The sequence below is a fragment of the Eschrichtius robustus genome, chromosome X, assembly GCF_028021215.1.
Source record: "Eschrichtius robustus isolate mEscRob2 chromosome X, mEscRob2.pri, whole genome shotgun sequence".
Lineage (NCBI taxonomy): Eukaryota > Metazoa > Chordata > Mammalia > Artiodactyla > Eschrichtiidae > Eschrichtius > Eschrichtius robustus.
In genome coordinates this window covers 62373442-62389361 of record NC_090845.1, presented here as the reverse complement: position 1 = coordinate 62389361, position 15920 = coordinate 62373442, and the positions used below count along the sequence as shown (strand labels likewise).

Below are 15920 nucleotides of genomic sequence, written 5' to 3'. Positions count from 1 at the left end.
TTTTCACTTTCTTGATTGTATCCTCTGAAGCAAAAAAGTTTAAAATTTTGATGAAGTCTAACTTATCAAGTCTTTCTTTTATTGTTTATACTTTTGGTGTCATATCTAAGGAGGCTTTTCCTAACCCAAGGTCGTGAAGACTTACTGTTACGTTTTCTTCTGAGAGTTTTATAGTTTTAGTTCTTACCTTTAGGTTTATGATCCATTTTGAGTTTACTTTTGCATATCGTATGAGGAAGGGATCCAAATTCGTTCTTTTGCATGTGGATATCAAGCTGTCCCAGTATGTTTGTTGACTGTTCTTTCCCCATTAAATTTGTGTTAGTATCCTTGTCAAAAATCAATTGACCATAAATATGAGGGTTTATTTCTGGATTCTCAGGTCTATTCCATTGATCTGTATGTCTGTCCTTATGCCAGTACTACACTCTCCTGATTATTGTAGCTTTGTAGAAAGTTTTGAAATTGGAAATGTGAGTCCTTTAACTTTGTTCTTCTCTTTCAAGATTCTTTTGACTATTCTGGGGTCCCTTGAATTTCTATATGAAATTTAGGATCTGCTTGCCAATTTCTGCAAAGAAGACAGCTGGAATTTTGATGGGTAGTGCATGAATCCATAGATCAATTTGGGGAGTATTGCCAACTTAACAGTATTAAGTGTTCTAAGCCATAAAATGGTATGTCTTTCCATTTATTGTTTAATTTTTTCAACGTTTTTAGTTTGGAGTATAAGTTTTGTACTTTTTTGTTAAATTTTCTACATGTTTTATTTCTTTTGATGTTACTGTAGATGTATTGTTTTCGTAATTTAATTTTCAGATTATTCATTGCTAATGTAATTGTTTTTCATGTATTGATCTTGTATCCTACAACCTTGTTAAATTTGTTAATTACTTCTAAAGTTGTTAGTATATTTTTTTACATAAAAGTCTCTTTTTAGAATGCTCAACATCATTAATCATTAGAGAAATGCAAATCAAAACTACAATGAGATACTATCTCACACCAGTCAGAATGGCCATCAGCAAAAAATCTACAAACAATAAATGCTGGAGAGGGTGTGGAGGAAAGGGAAGCCTCTTGCGCTGTTGGTGGGAATGTAAATTGATACAGCCACTATGGAGAACAGTATGGAGGTTCCTTAAAAAACTAAAAATAGAACTACCATATGACCCAGCAATCCCAGTACTGGGCATATACCCTGAGGAAACCATAATTCAGAAAGAGCCATGTACCACAATGTTCATTGCAGCTCTATTTACAATAGCCAGGACATGGAAGCAACCTAAGTGTCCATCAAGAGATGAATGGATAAGGAAGATGTGGTACATATATACAATGGAATATTACTCAGCCATAAAAAGAAACGAAATTGAGTTGTTTGTAGTGAGGTGGATGGACCCTAGAGTCTGTCATACAGAGTGAAGTAAGTCAGAAAGAGAAAAACAAATACTGTATGCTAACACATATATATGGAATCTAAAAAAAAATGGTCATGAAGAACCTAGGGGCGAGACGGGAATAAAGACGCAGACCTACTAGAGAATGGACTTGAGGATATGGGGAGGGGGAAGGGTAAGCTGTGACAAAGTGAGAGAGTGGCATGGGCATATATACACTACCAAACGTAAAATAGATAGCTAGTGGGAAGCAGCCGCATAGCACAGGGAGATCAGCTCGATGCTTTGTGACCATCTAGAGGGGTGGGATAGGGAGGGTGGGAGGGAGGGAGAGGCAAGAGGGAAGAGATATGGGGACATATGTATATGTATAACTGATTCACTTTGTTATAAAGCAGAAACTAACACCACTTTAAAGCAATTATACTCCAATAAAGATGTTAAAAAAAAAGTCTCTTTTTAGATTATAACCTCTTTTTACTCTGTTAAGTTGTTAGTGAAAAGACATTATGAGGTTCAGAGTAAGAGTCTGGTCTTATTTTGCAAGAAGGTCTGTTTGGTTGTAGAAGTGCCTTGAATTTTTCTTTCTAGAAAGCCTAATCTTCATATTATTTACTTCTGTTTGCTGCATATATTTATTGTGTTTATCATTACACATTTATATAAACCTAGCAGAAGTCTTGCCACATATTAGGTGCTCAGTATATATTAGCTGAATAAATCTGCATTTTGTGAATATGCAGTGTTTATAGTCAGAATTAATCTTACCCTTTCTTTTTTTTGCAATGTCATATTTTTAAAATTAAAAAGAATTTTGTTGAAGTATAGTCGATTTATAATATTGTGTTAGTTTCAGGTGTACAGCAAAGTGATTCAGATATATGTTCTTTTTCAGATTCTTTTCCATTGTAGGTTATTACGATACACTGAATATAGTTTCCCGAGCTATACAGTTGGTCCTTGTTTACCTGTTTTATATATAGTAGTGTGTATCTGTTAATCCCAAACTCCTAATTTATCCCTCCCCCACCTTTCACCTTGTGTAACCATAAGTTTGTTTTCTTTTTTTTTTTAATATTTATTTGTTTATTTATTTTGGCTGTGCCGGGTCTTGGTTGCAGCACTTGGGATCTTGGCTGCAGCATGTGGGATCTAGTTGCGGCATGCAGACTTCTTAGTTGTGGCATGTGGACTTCTTAGTTGTGGTGCACATGCAGGATCTAGTTCCCTAACCAGGAATTGAACCCAGGCCGCCTTTATTGGGAGCACAGAGTCTTACCCACTGGGCCACCAGGGAAGTCCCATAAGTTTGTTTTCTATGTCTGTGAGTCTGTTTCTCTTTTGTAAATAAGTTCATTTGTATCATTTTTTTTTAGATTCCACAAATAGGTGATATCATATGATATTTGTCTTTCTCTGTCTGACTTAACTTCACATTATGCACATGGCATTATTTCATTCTTTTTTTTTTTCTCTTTGGCCATGCTGCATGGCTTGTGAGATCTCTGCTCCCTGACCAGGGATTGAACCCAGGCCATGGTAGTGAAAGCCTGGAGTCCTAACCACTAGGCCACCAGGGAACTCCCTCATTCTTTTTTATGGCTGAGTAACATTCCATTGTGTATGTATGTATGTACACATACACACACACACACACACACACACACACACACACACACACACACACACACCACATATTCTTTATCCGTTCATCTGTTGATAGACATTTAGGTTGCCTCCCTGTCTTGGCTATTGTAAATAGCACTGCTATGAGAATTGGGGTATATGTATCTTTTCGAATTAGAGTTTTTTGTCTTCTCTGGATATATGCCCAGGAGTGACATTGCTGGATCATATGGTAACTCTATTTTTGTTTTTTTAAGGAACTTCCATACTGTTCTCCATAGTGGCTGTATCAATTTACATTCCCACCAACAGTTTTCTCCACACTATCTTTAGTATTTATTATTTGTAGACTTTCTGATAATTTGTAGTTGCCATTCTGACTTGTATGAGATGATACCTCATTGTAGTTTTGATTTGCATTTATCTAATAGTGATGTTGAGCATCTTTTCATGTGCCTGTTGGCCATCTGTATGTTTTCTTTGGAGAAATGTCTATTTAGGTTTTCTTCCCAATTTATTTTATTTTTAAAAAAAGTTTTATTTTTTATTTTATTTTATTTTATTTATTTATATATTTTTTAACATCTTTATTGGAGTATAATTGCTTTACAATGGTGTATTAGTTTCTGCTTTATAACAAAGTGAATGAGTTATACATATACATATGTCCCCATATCTCTTCCCTCTTGCGTCTCCCTCCCTCCCACCCTCCCTATCCCACCCCTCTAGGTGGTCACAAAGCACGGAGCTGATCTCCCTGTGTGCCCAATTTTTGATTGGGTTGTTTTTTTGATATTGAGTTTTATGAGCTATTTGTATATTTTGGCAATTAAGCCCTTATCGGTTCCATGATTTGCACATATTTTTTCCCGTTCTTTAGGTTGTCTTTTCATTTTGTTGATTTTTTTTTTTTTTTTTTGCTGTGGAAAAACTTTTAAGTTTAATTACGTCCCATTTGTTTATTTTTAAAATTTTTTAAAATTAATTAATTAATTTATTTTTGATTGCGTTGGGTCTTCACTGCTGCATGCGGGCCTTCTCTAGTTGCGGCGAGTGGGGGCTACTCTTTGTTGTGGTGCCTGTGCTTCTCATTGCAGTGGCTTCTCTTGTTGCGGAGCATGGGCTCTAGGCATGTGGGCTTCAATAGATGTGGCACACGGGCTCTAGAGAGCAGGCTCAATAGTTGTGGCACATGGGCTTAGTTGCTCCGCGGCATGTGGTATCTTCCCAGACCAGGGCTCGAACCCGTGTCCCCTTCATTGGCAGGCGGATTCTTAACCACTGGGCCACCAGGGAAGTCCCTAATTTGTTTGTTTTTGCTTTTATTTCTTTTGCCTTGGGAGACAGATCTAAGAAGATACTGCTATGATTTATGTCTGAGAATGTTTTGCCTATGTTCTCTTCTAGGAGTTTTATGGTGTCATGTCTTATATTTAAGTATTTAAGACATTTTGAGTTTATTTCTATACATGGTATGAGGGAGTGTTCTAACTTCATGGATTTACATGTGGCTGTCCAGCTTTCCCAATACCAGTTGCTGAAGAGACTGTCTTTTCCCAATTGTATATTCTTGCTTCCTTTGTCTTTGTCATAGATTAATTGACTATAGGTACATGGGTTTATTTCTGGGCTCTCTATTGTGTTCCATTGATCTCTATGTCTGTTTTTGTGCCAATGTGACCCCTATTTTAAATGGCTGAATAATATTCCTTCTAGTGGATTTAGCATATTTCATCTGTGTATTTCTTAATTAATGGACACTTATGTTGTTCAATAGTGAAATAATTTTTCACTATTGTAAATAATGATGTGTGGAACACTATTCAGTGCAGAGGTGATCCCCTTCATATTTTGGATTATTTCCAAAGGACAGAGTCTCAGAAAAGCAATTACTGTGTCAAAAGATATGAACATCACAAGCACTGAAATTGAAACTGTGATTAAAAATCTTCCAACAAATAAAAGTCCAGGACCAGATGTCTTCACAGGCGAATTCTATCAGACATTTAGGGAAGAGCTAACACCTATGCTTCTCAAACACTTCCAAAATATAGCAGAGGGAGGAACACTCCCAAGCTCATTCTACGAGGCCACCATCACCCTGATACCAAAACCAGACAAAGACGTCACAAAAAAAGAAAACTACCGGCCAATATCACTGATGAACATAGATGTAAATATCCTCAACAAAATACTAGCAAACAGAATCCAACAGCACATTAAAAGAATCATACACCATGATCAAGTGGGTTTTATCCCAGGAATGCAAGGATTCTTCAATATACGCAAATCAATCAGTGTGATACACCATACTAACAAATTGAGGGAGGAAAACCATATGGTCATCTCAATAGATGCAGAGAAAGCTTTCGACAAAATTCAACACCCATTTATGATAAAAACCCTCCAGAAAGTAGGCATAGAGGGAACTTACCTCAGCATAATAAAGGCCATATATGACAAACACACAGCCAACATTGTCCTCAATGGTGAAAAACTGAAACCATTTCCAGTAAGATCAGGAAGAAGACAAGGTTGCCCACTCTCACCACTATTATTCAACATAGTTTTGGAAGTTTTAGCCACAGCAATCAGAGAAGAAAAAGAAATAAAAGGAATCCAAATCAGAAAAGAAGAAGTAAAGCTGTCACTGTTTGCAGATGATATGATACTATACATAGAGAACCGTAAAGATGCTACCAGAAAACTACTAGAGCTAGTCAATGAATTTGGTAAAGTAGCAGGATACAAAATTAATGCACAGAAATCTCTTGCATTCCTATACACTAATGGTGAAATATCTGAAAGTGAAATTAAGAAAACACTCCTGTTTACCATTGCAAGAAAAAGAATAAAATAGCTAGGAGTAAACCTACCTAAGGAGACAAAAGACCTGTATGCAGAAAATTATAAGACACTGATGAAAGAAATTAAAGATGATACAAATCGATGGAGAGATATACCATGTTCTTGGATTGGAAGAATCAACAATGTGAAAATGACTCTACTACCCAAAACAATCTACAGATTCAATGCAATCCATATCAAACTACCAATGGCATTTTTCACAGAACTAGAACAAAAAATTTCACAATTTGTAGGGAAACACAAAAGACCCAGGATAGCCAAAGCAATCTTGAGAAAGAAAAACGGAGCTGGAGGAATCAGGCCCCCTGACTTCAGACTATACTAAAGCTACAGTAATCAAGATGACATGGCACTGGTACAAAAACAGAAATATAGATCGATGGAACAGGATAGAAAGCCCAGAGGTAAACCCACGAACATATGGTCACCTTATCTTTGGTAAAAGAGGCAAGCATTTACAGTGGAGAAAAGACAGCCTCTTCAGTAAGTGGTGCTGGGAAGACTGGACAGCTACATGTAAAAGGATGAAATTAGAAAACTTCCTAACACCATACACAAAAATAAACTCAAAATGGATTAAAGACCTAAATGTAAGGCCAGACACTATCAAACTCTTAGAGGAAAACATAGGCAGAACCCTCTATGACATAAATCACAGCAAGGTCCTTTATGACCCAGCTCCTAGAGCAATGGAAATGAAAGCAAAAGTAAACAAAGGGGACCTAATGAAACTTAAAAGCTTTTGCATGCAAAGGAAACCATAAACAAGACGAAAAGACAACCCTGAGAATGGGAGAAAATATTTGCAAATGAAGCAACTGGCAAAGGATTAATCTCCACAATTTACAAGCAGCTCATGCAGCTCAATATCAAAAAAACAAACAACCCAATCCAAAAATGGGCAGAAGACCTAAATAGACATTTCTCCAAAGAAGATGTATAGATTGCCAACAAACACATGAAAGAATGCTTAACATCATTAATCATTAGAGAAATGCAAATCAAAACTACAATGCGGGGCTTCCCTTGTGGCGCAGTGGGTGGGAATCTGCCTGCCAATGCAGGGGACACAGGTTTGATCCCTGGCCCGGGAAGATTCCCACATGCCGCGGAGCAACTAAGGCCGTGTGCCACAACTACTGAGACTGCGCTCAAGAGCCCATGCTCTGCAACAAGCGAAGCCACGATAATGAGAAGCCCGCACACCACCCGCTGCAAGTAGAGAAAGCCCGCACACAGAACAAAGACCCAACAGAGCCAAAAAAACCAAAAACAAATAAATAAATTAATTAAAAAAACAAAAACAGGAAACTGCAATGTGATATCATCTCACACCGGTCAGAATGGCCATCATCCAAAAATCTACAAACAATAAATGCTGGAGAGGGTGTGGAGAAAGGGGAACCTTCTTGCACTGTTGGTGGGAATGTAAATTGATACAGCCACTATGGAGAACAGTATGGAGGTTCCTTAAAAAACTACAAATAGAACTACCATACAACCCAGCAATCCAACTACTGGGCATATACCCTGAGAAAACTATGATTCAAAAAGAGTTGTGGCTTCCCTGCTGGCGCAGTGGTTGAGAGTCTGCCTGCCAATGCAGGGGACACGGGTTCGAGCCCTGGTCCAGGAAGATCCTGCATGCCGCGGAGCAGCTAAGCCCGTGCGCCACAACTACTGAGCCCGCGTGCCACAACTACTGAAGCCCACATGCCTAGAGCCCGTCCTCTGCAACATGAGAAGCCCACGCACCGCAACGAAGAGTAGTCCCTGCTCGCCGCAACTAGAGAAAGCCCGTGAGCAGCAACGAAGACCTAACGCAACCAAAAATAAATAAATAAATATATTAAAAGAAAAAAAAAGAACCTAGGGGCAAGATGGGAATAAAGACACAGACCCACTAGAGAATGGACTTGAGGACACGGGGAGGGGGGAGGGTAAGCTGGGACAAAGTGAGAGAGTGGTAGTGTATATGTGGACATATGTACACTACCAAATGTAAAATAGATAGCTAGTGAGAAGCAGTCACATAGCACAGGGAGATCAGCTCGGTGCTATGTGACCAGCTAGAAGGGTGGGATAGGGAGGGTGGGAGGGAGGGAGATGCAAGTGGGAAGAGATATCGGCACATATGTATATGTATAACTGATTCACTTTGTTATAAAGCAGAAACTAACACACCGTTGTAAAGCAATTATGTTCCAATAAAAATGTTAAAAAAGAAAGGTATGAACATTTTTTGGCTCTTTTTACATATTGTCAAATTGCTTTCCAAAATACCCAAAATGGCAGCTTTAAGCTGTTTTCCTCTGCATGTTTATTTTTCTACCTAAATACCATTTGTTCCTCTGGGAAATTTTAAGTCAGATATTAACTCCATGTGCTTTTGATGAAACAAATCAAATAATATTTCATGTGAAAGTCATCATGAGGTCAGCTGTGGCATTGGGATACTGTGTGAGAGAGATGGAGATGAGCATGATAATTAGCTGCAGAATAGTAGTGAAATGATGGCCATGCTAAATAAATAATCCATTTAAAGGGAAGCTCATCAGGGAAATGTGGAATTGTAGGGGGAAAAAGTGGTCTTGAGGAAATAAACTAAAATACAATTGTGCACCGTTATTGTACACAAACTGAGTTTAAAATTTTTTTCCAGTTACTCCTCTTAGTCGTATTACTACCAATATGATTATGATAAGATAATCGTATATAGCTTCTATCATAGTCAATATAGCACACCGGGAGACTTAGGCCAGAGCTATGGCATATTGGTCTGAGGCAATAGTAGCACCCAAGAACAACTATTGCCTTCAGAGCTCTCTTGCCAGAAACCAATCTGCTGCAAATTTTATTCTTGAGATACTATGAGCTTGATTTATTTTTCCATCCAGTTGACTATGTTCCACCTGATAGATAAAACCAGAAGAAGCTACTAGAATCTTTGCCCCCATAGTCCCTAGAACAGAACATAATAAAACAACAAATCTTATTATTTTAATATGTATTCTGTATTTAGCACTTTGGCAGGTAGTATAAGTGCTACATAAATTGAGTGAGATATGATCTTTGATTTCAAGGAGTCTAGTTGGGAAATAAGAGTAACAATAAAAACAAAGAATAAATCATACACAGTAGCATAGTTAATTGCTCAGTTATGTAAAACTTAATTAATATAGGAATTCAAAGAAGAGAGAGACCAATGAAGACTGTAATGGTTGCTGAAAACATCATGTATGTTCTTGGTGAGGGTCAATTTGGATTTGAGTTACATAAAGATCATGGGAGGAGGTATATCAGATGAAGCCAACAGTATGAATAAAGGTACACAGGAATGAACAAGTTGTGTTCATGGGACAATAAGATAATTACTCTGTGGGTAAGTTTTTGGGAGAAAAGTTAAAATGGGACTAGATTATGGAGGACCTGTAAATGACTCACAATAGTCACATAAACGTGAAACATGCACGAAAGAAAATACCATTGGAGGTGGACAGTATTTTAAGTGGCTAAGAAAATGTTTCTGTTGTACAGCTTGAAGAAATGGCAGTAAACCTGTGGAACTGGGCAGTTACCAAGAAAACAGCTCTGGGTTTAAGTGAAGAGCAGATCGCTAAAGGTACGTATATGTTTTGTGACTCATGTTATGAGGAGTATTCTTTATTATACATTAGATTGTGTTCCTGCAGTTTAAATAATATTTTGACCTGTTCTTAGATGCAGATTTGTTAAAAGAAAACTAAACAAAACAACCCATAAGCAGTGGTTTCTCAAGCAAACCCTGCCTTGGTTTTGTGGTTTTGCAGAGCTTAGCTCCTTATTAATAGAAATTTAAAAGCGTTAACTGCAAGAAATAGTCTGGTGGTGAACAACAGAGATGATTAAAAATGAGGCGGGAAAATGAGAACTTGAAAAATTTCAAAGGACACGGATTATTTCCTTGGAGAAGAGATGATAGAATCTTCAGGATTCTGAAGAACCATCAAATAGTAGTTTCTCCTCTCCATTAGTAAAATAATGAAAAATGTTGCTATGTGAGGAATTCAGATTAAAAAGTCTATAAAGAATAGTTTCTTCATGAGGTGGGTTAAAGAACATTGGACTGAGTTACTGAGAAAAATTATAGAAGTTTTTTGTCAGAGCAAACAAGGATAACAACAACAAAACAAAACCCCAAAACCATATTCAGCTGCTTAGATGTATTAAATGTGATCTACTGTCTGGCAGAGTTTGAGTGCTTTAGCTAAATGGGCAGGGTCTAGTGTGCTGACAGTTACTGATTTCCAACAAGGATAGGGACAGTTAATGCATTTATGGAAAGTAATATGTCCCATTATAAAGGATACATTGAGGCAACAAACCAAAAGGTGAATCTGTGGAGTGCTTGGCTTGTAGACAAATGAATTTTGTCTGTATGCAACAAATAGAATTTAATATTAAGTATTGATCTTTATGAATATAAACCAAACTGTATACAAGTTCAGTGTATGTATAGGGTAATTAGTGGTTGATATAGTCAATAATATACTTACTTTTTAGCCCACTCCTCTATTAGGATGTTTAGAGAACGGTTGTGTCTCTTTAACTCTCAGATAAATGTTGACATCATTGCTGCTAGAAGCCTTAGATCTTGTAGTTGTGAGGAGGGAAGAGTTGGAAATTCATCTGTGGGAGAAACTTACTACACAGGTGAACTGTGCGATGTTAAAATGCTTTAATTCTAAACTTCTCCCATTCTGCATATCAAGGAACATTGCTCTGGCTGTTTTTCACTGCTTGTCAAATAGTGGGGATTTGGTAGATGAAGTGGGAGCTGCAGCCCTAGGACCTTTCCTAATGTACTTACTCTGCATGTAGCAGTTCTTAGATATTTGGGTGCTTATTATGTGTATAATACTTTTAGGATACAGTGGAAAACAGGGTGTAGTGCAGGAAGCCTCTGATTTTAAAAAGTTTTATTCTCAAAATCTGTTGATTGGAAGATATTTTGTCTCAAAAACAAATTCAGTGTGCCTGGATTGTGTTGTGTTCAAAACGTCATTAAGATTTATGCACTACAATTTATTATTATTGGGAAGAATTATGGAACAATGAACAGAAATAGGAAAGGCAGAAGTAGAGGAATGACTCTTAAACTTTAGTTTTAGACCTGTTGTATTTGAGGTGACAATAAGGTTGGAGATGTGAGACTGGAGCTTGTGAGAAAGGTCAGGCTGCCTGTAGATTTGATGGTTATTCACATGGAGATGACTGTTGAAGCCACAAGAATTGTTGAGTTCTCTGAGGGAGAAAATAAAGAGCAGTGGTTCTTAGATACTGATATAAATGAGAGTCACCTGTGGAGCCTTTTAAAATACAGATGCCCAGGCTCCACCATTGGAGGTTTTCATTTGGGGGGTTTAGGATGAAACCTGGGCATGTCTGTAATTTGAAAAAATTTCTCAGGAATTCTCATGCATACCAAATATTAAGAACCAATGGTGTTGAGAGAACAGAGTACTGAGATTTTAACCTTAATTCTTCCAGTTAAGGACTGGGAAGAAAAAGAGCCAAGGATAGGAGACCACAAGTAACAGTCAAAATATTCTAGAGGAGACTCACTACCCACTTATTGAGTACATACTCTTTTATAGGGTTGTCATACCATGTTATGGCAGGCAGTAGGTGAAAGGGACAAGGTAAGACTCCAGAGCAAAAATACCAGGCATACATTATGCTTGCGGATTTAGGAAGGAATGGGTTAAAGCTAAATAAACAGTAAAAATAAAGAATTCACAAATGCCAGAAACAAATTAAATTTGTTGAGGGGTGAATAAATTTTACATTTTATAATGGTTAATAAAAATTTGACTACTTCAGTTACCCGTAATTTAAGCTGGGCAAATCTTCTCTTTTTCATTGGAATATTAATTAAAAATGGTATTAGCATAGGTAGAATGGCTGCTGAGATTTAATAACATCAAGGCAACTAGTTCAGTTATATGTGAAGTCATCTTTAAAAAATTGGGTATGTTTTATGATGAAAGAAACCACACAACTAAAGGTTACAATTATTCAAACTTTCCTACTTTCAGGGTAAATGAACTGTATAATGAAGATATCTGTATTTTCTAAGTTATGCTTCAAGAACTTTTACCTCATCTGCAGAAAATATATTTAGACAGTTTCACATTTTAGGAGAATAATCTTAAACCATTCTGATGTTCATAAATTTTGTCAGATGTTGAATAGCTTTAGATTCCAATTCTACTTAGAATTATTTTGCTGCCAACATGGTACATACAAGAGCATCATGTGAGTCTTTGGGATTTAAGACAGGCAGAAATTAAAATTTGAAAATTAGATATCTGTCTGACTAAAGCATTAAGCACATGATTCATTTGGTAATTTTCAGGTCATTTACTTTTTTTTTAGCCACCAGTTAGATTTTATTTTATTTTTTTAATTTTTTTTCACACACACACACACACTGTATTTTATTTTTACAAGAGATAAATAGACTGATAATTGATTTTTTTAAAAAGACCTTTAAAGTTCTTATTTTTAACAACAAAAGTGGTTTCACTTCACTCCTCTTTTCTCTTTATGTGTGTGTATAAAAGGGGAATGAATGTTTTGTGTTTATGGGTATCTAATTACCGTTTTGCAGTACGGCATGTTGCTTGCAAGTTGGAGTGTATGTGTGAAGGCTCAGCTGCTTCAGAAGAAGTTATTCGAAGACAAGTTTTGGTAAGTCCTAATTAAATCAGGAGAAAGTGCAGATGCAGTGAGAGAGTCATTACTCCTGTGTAGATGGTTGAAGTTAGTGTAAAGCTGGAAAGGGGTTATATCCTTTAGTTCTAGCAATGTTACTTTTATAATAATTATATCTATTACAATTAAAGGTCTCAACAGTACTGTAGTTGTTATTACAGTGATTCAGTGGACTAAATATTGAACTTATAATTCAGGATTTATGAAAAGTAAGGAAAGTAATAAAAAGTAATAGTTTTCTGCTCCATCCCTTTCTACCCCCTGTCTTGCTCCCTAGAGGCAAGTATGTTTTTTTAGTGGAAAATATTTTTCCTAGTGTTTTATAACAATATTTTATTGAAAAGCTCAAATGTACACATGAAGCAGAAAAGATAGTATGATTCCCCTATTTACCTATCACTCAGCTAGAGTAATCATCAACTCATGACCACTCTTGTTTCTTCTGTATCTCCTCTAACAGCAAACCCCTGGCCCCATGGATTATTTTGAAATAAATCCAAAAAAGCATTATTTTGCCCATAAATATTTCAGTACATGTCTCTAAAAGACCGGATATCTTTTTTGTTCAAACCCAATACCCATTATCATACCTGATAAAATTTAATAAAGATTTTTCTAAAATCATCAAATATCCAGTCTTCCCTCCCCCAACCCTTCCCACTTACCTCCCCCCCCCTTCTTTCCAGTTGGTTTTTTAGAATCAGGATTAAAGTCCACACCTTGTATTTTGTTAATATGTTCTATAGTTTACCTAAATTCTGGATTCTGATAACTGCATCCTTATGGTGTTATTTAATGTAGTACTTTGTCCTCTGTTTTTCCTGTAAACTGGTAGTTAGATTTAGAAGCTTGATCTGATTCAGGTTCATTTTTGTCAAGAATTAATTCATAGGCGGTATGGTGTACTTCCATCAGGAGGCACTAATGACTACTTGTCTCTTTTCTGTTGTGTTAGTGTCCTTTGATGATTATTGTCCCCAGATCCATTATTTCTGTGGGGGTCTGCATATTCTAATTCTGTAGTTATTTTGTTTATTAACTGGAATAGAGAGAAACTTTTATCAACTATTTGGTTACTCTGAAGTATATATCGTATAAGAAAGTCCTGACTCTTCCCCTTTATTTAACAGTTTTCAGAATAATGAGTTGGTTCTGTAACATCCTTAAATGATGACTAAGTGGGTTTTTTAAAAAAAGAGTATTACTGTGAACTCATGGATTTTAACATATTTAATGACTTTCAAGCCACTGTAGTTATTATTCTTATTGAAGCACAATGTCCTATTTTGGGCTGGAAGGAGCCTCTTTAAGTGATTCTGAGTCCTTTTGGCACGACCTCAGCAGTCTTTAATAGTTTCATTTGGTTTCTCATATGACAAGATATCCAGGCTTATCTTGTATAGTTCCTACCCTAGACCTGGAATCAGCCATTCCTCTAAGGAGCCCTGTTTTCTTTTAGTGGAGAACGTTGTTTAGAACCCACAGTCTGGACGTCACAAATGCTCATCACTATTGCATTGGTTATGGTTTCTAGACCTTTTTAGTGGACAGAGCTATGACATATATATTTTTTTAAGAGAGAAAGTATATAATGAGTTCATACTGATATTTCCAATTGATATTTAGGATTATAGGGTTTTACTTAGCTTCTTGATTTTATATTTGTGTGTCTTTGGTGCTAAAAATCTTGGTGCCTAACATTAAAGTAATGAATAACCTCTTTTATCCTAGAAAATGTATTTTTATAACAGTTTCAGGATATAGCAATATCGATATTATTACTAAGAATGATTTCTAAAAACGTTTAGGAATTTTTTTGCACTTTTGTTCTTAACATATATCTCACTAGGGATGTACAGTCAAAATATTGTTTTAATATTATTAAAATATCTTAAAATTACCTGAAATAATTCCTTTCCCTATGATGAAGCTATCGACTTGATACATAGTTAGGTTTATTTGCTTCTGCTTGCTTTTGATTTTTGTGATTGCTCCCACTTACCCATTTGGATTGAATTTTGTTTTATTTTATTATTTATTTATTTATTTATGGCTGCATTGGGCCTTCGTTGCTGCGCCCGGGCTTTCTCTAGTTGTGGTGAGCAGGGGCTACTCTTGTTGCAGTGCCTGGACTTCTCATCGCGGTGGCTTCTCTTGTTGCGGAGCACGAGCTCTAGGCACGTGGGCTTCAGTAGTTGCAGCACGTGGGCTCAGTAGTTGCGGAACATGGGCCCTAGGGTGCGTGGGCTTCAGTAGTTGTGGCTTGTGGGCTCAGTAGTTGTGGTGCATGGGCTTAGTTGCTCTGCGGCATGTGGGCTCTTCCCGGACTAGGGATCAAACCCGTGTCCCCTGAATTGCCAGGCGGATTCTTAACCACTGCACCACCAGGGAGGTCCCTGAATTTTGTTTTATAATTATGTAAAATATTGACATGGTTCTGAAGTCAGGTCAAATCTAAAGGAAGTATATTCAGAGAAGCCTAGCTTCTATCTCTGTCCTCTTTACTCTGTTCCCTCCCTTGTCCTGTTGGTAACTATTTTGTTTATTTTATTGTTTATCCTTTTGATATGTGTGTATGTATGCATGTATGTATGTATATATGTATTTTATTGAAGTATAGTTAATTTACAATACTAGTTTCATGTGTACAACATAGTGATTCAATATTTTTATAGATTATACTCCATTTAAAGTTATTTCGAAATAATGGCTATATTTCCCTGTGCTGTACCATATACCCTTGTTGCTTATTTATTTTATACATAGTAATTTGCATCTCTAAACCCCCAACCCCTTTCTTGTCCTTTCTTCCTTCCCTCTCCCCACTGGTAACCACTAGTTTGTTCTCTGTATCTGTGAGTTTGTTTCTGTTTTGTTATATATATTTGTTTGTCTTACTAACCTTTTAGATTCCACATATAAGTGATAACATAGATTATTTGTCTTTCTCTCCTTTTGTTTTTTTTTGAAACTTAAAAATATTTATTAATTCATTTATAATAACAATAATCAACGTATTACGTGTCAGCATAAATCACATTTTTAACAGAAAATATCTATATTTTCTAAAACGAGAAAATATATGAGAAGGGTGACATTGTTTTGCATTAAGTTCTTTTTACATAAAGTTACATCTTTTTTTTTTATTCAAACAGAAAGTCACAAAAATTATCATCCTCATCAGTTCACTCAGTCCCATGTAATTAATTTTTTTTTCATCTTGATCTTTTGTTAGCACTTTTATGAATTCAGTTTTCCATTAGAGTTCAG

The 15920-nt window shown here is 36.4% G+C and overlaps 1 protein-coding gene across 1 annotated transcript in view; it reads left to right on the top strand.

Moving 5' to 3' along the window:
• The window catches only part of TEX11 (testis expressed 11), a 375812-nt gene that overhangs the window by 27182 nt on the left and 332710 nt on the right, over positions 1 to 15920 (top strand). The window contains exons 4-5 of the mRNA XM_068533357.1: positions 9432 to 9516; positions 12547 to 12626. Of these exons, the coding sequence (XP_068389458.1) occupies positions 9432 to 9516; positions 12547 to 12626 (165 nt within the window). The remainder of the gene's footprint in view (positions 1 to 9431; positions 9517 to 12546; positions 12627 to 15920) is intronic.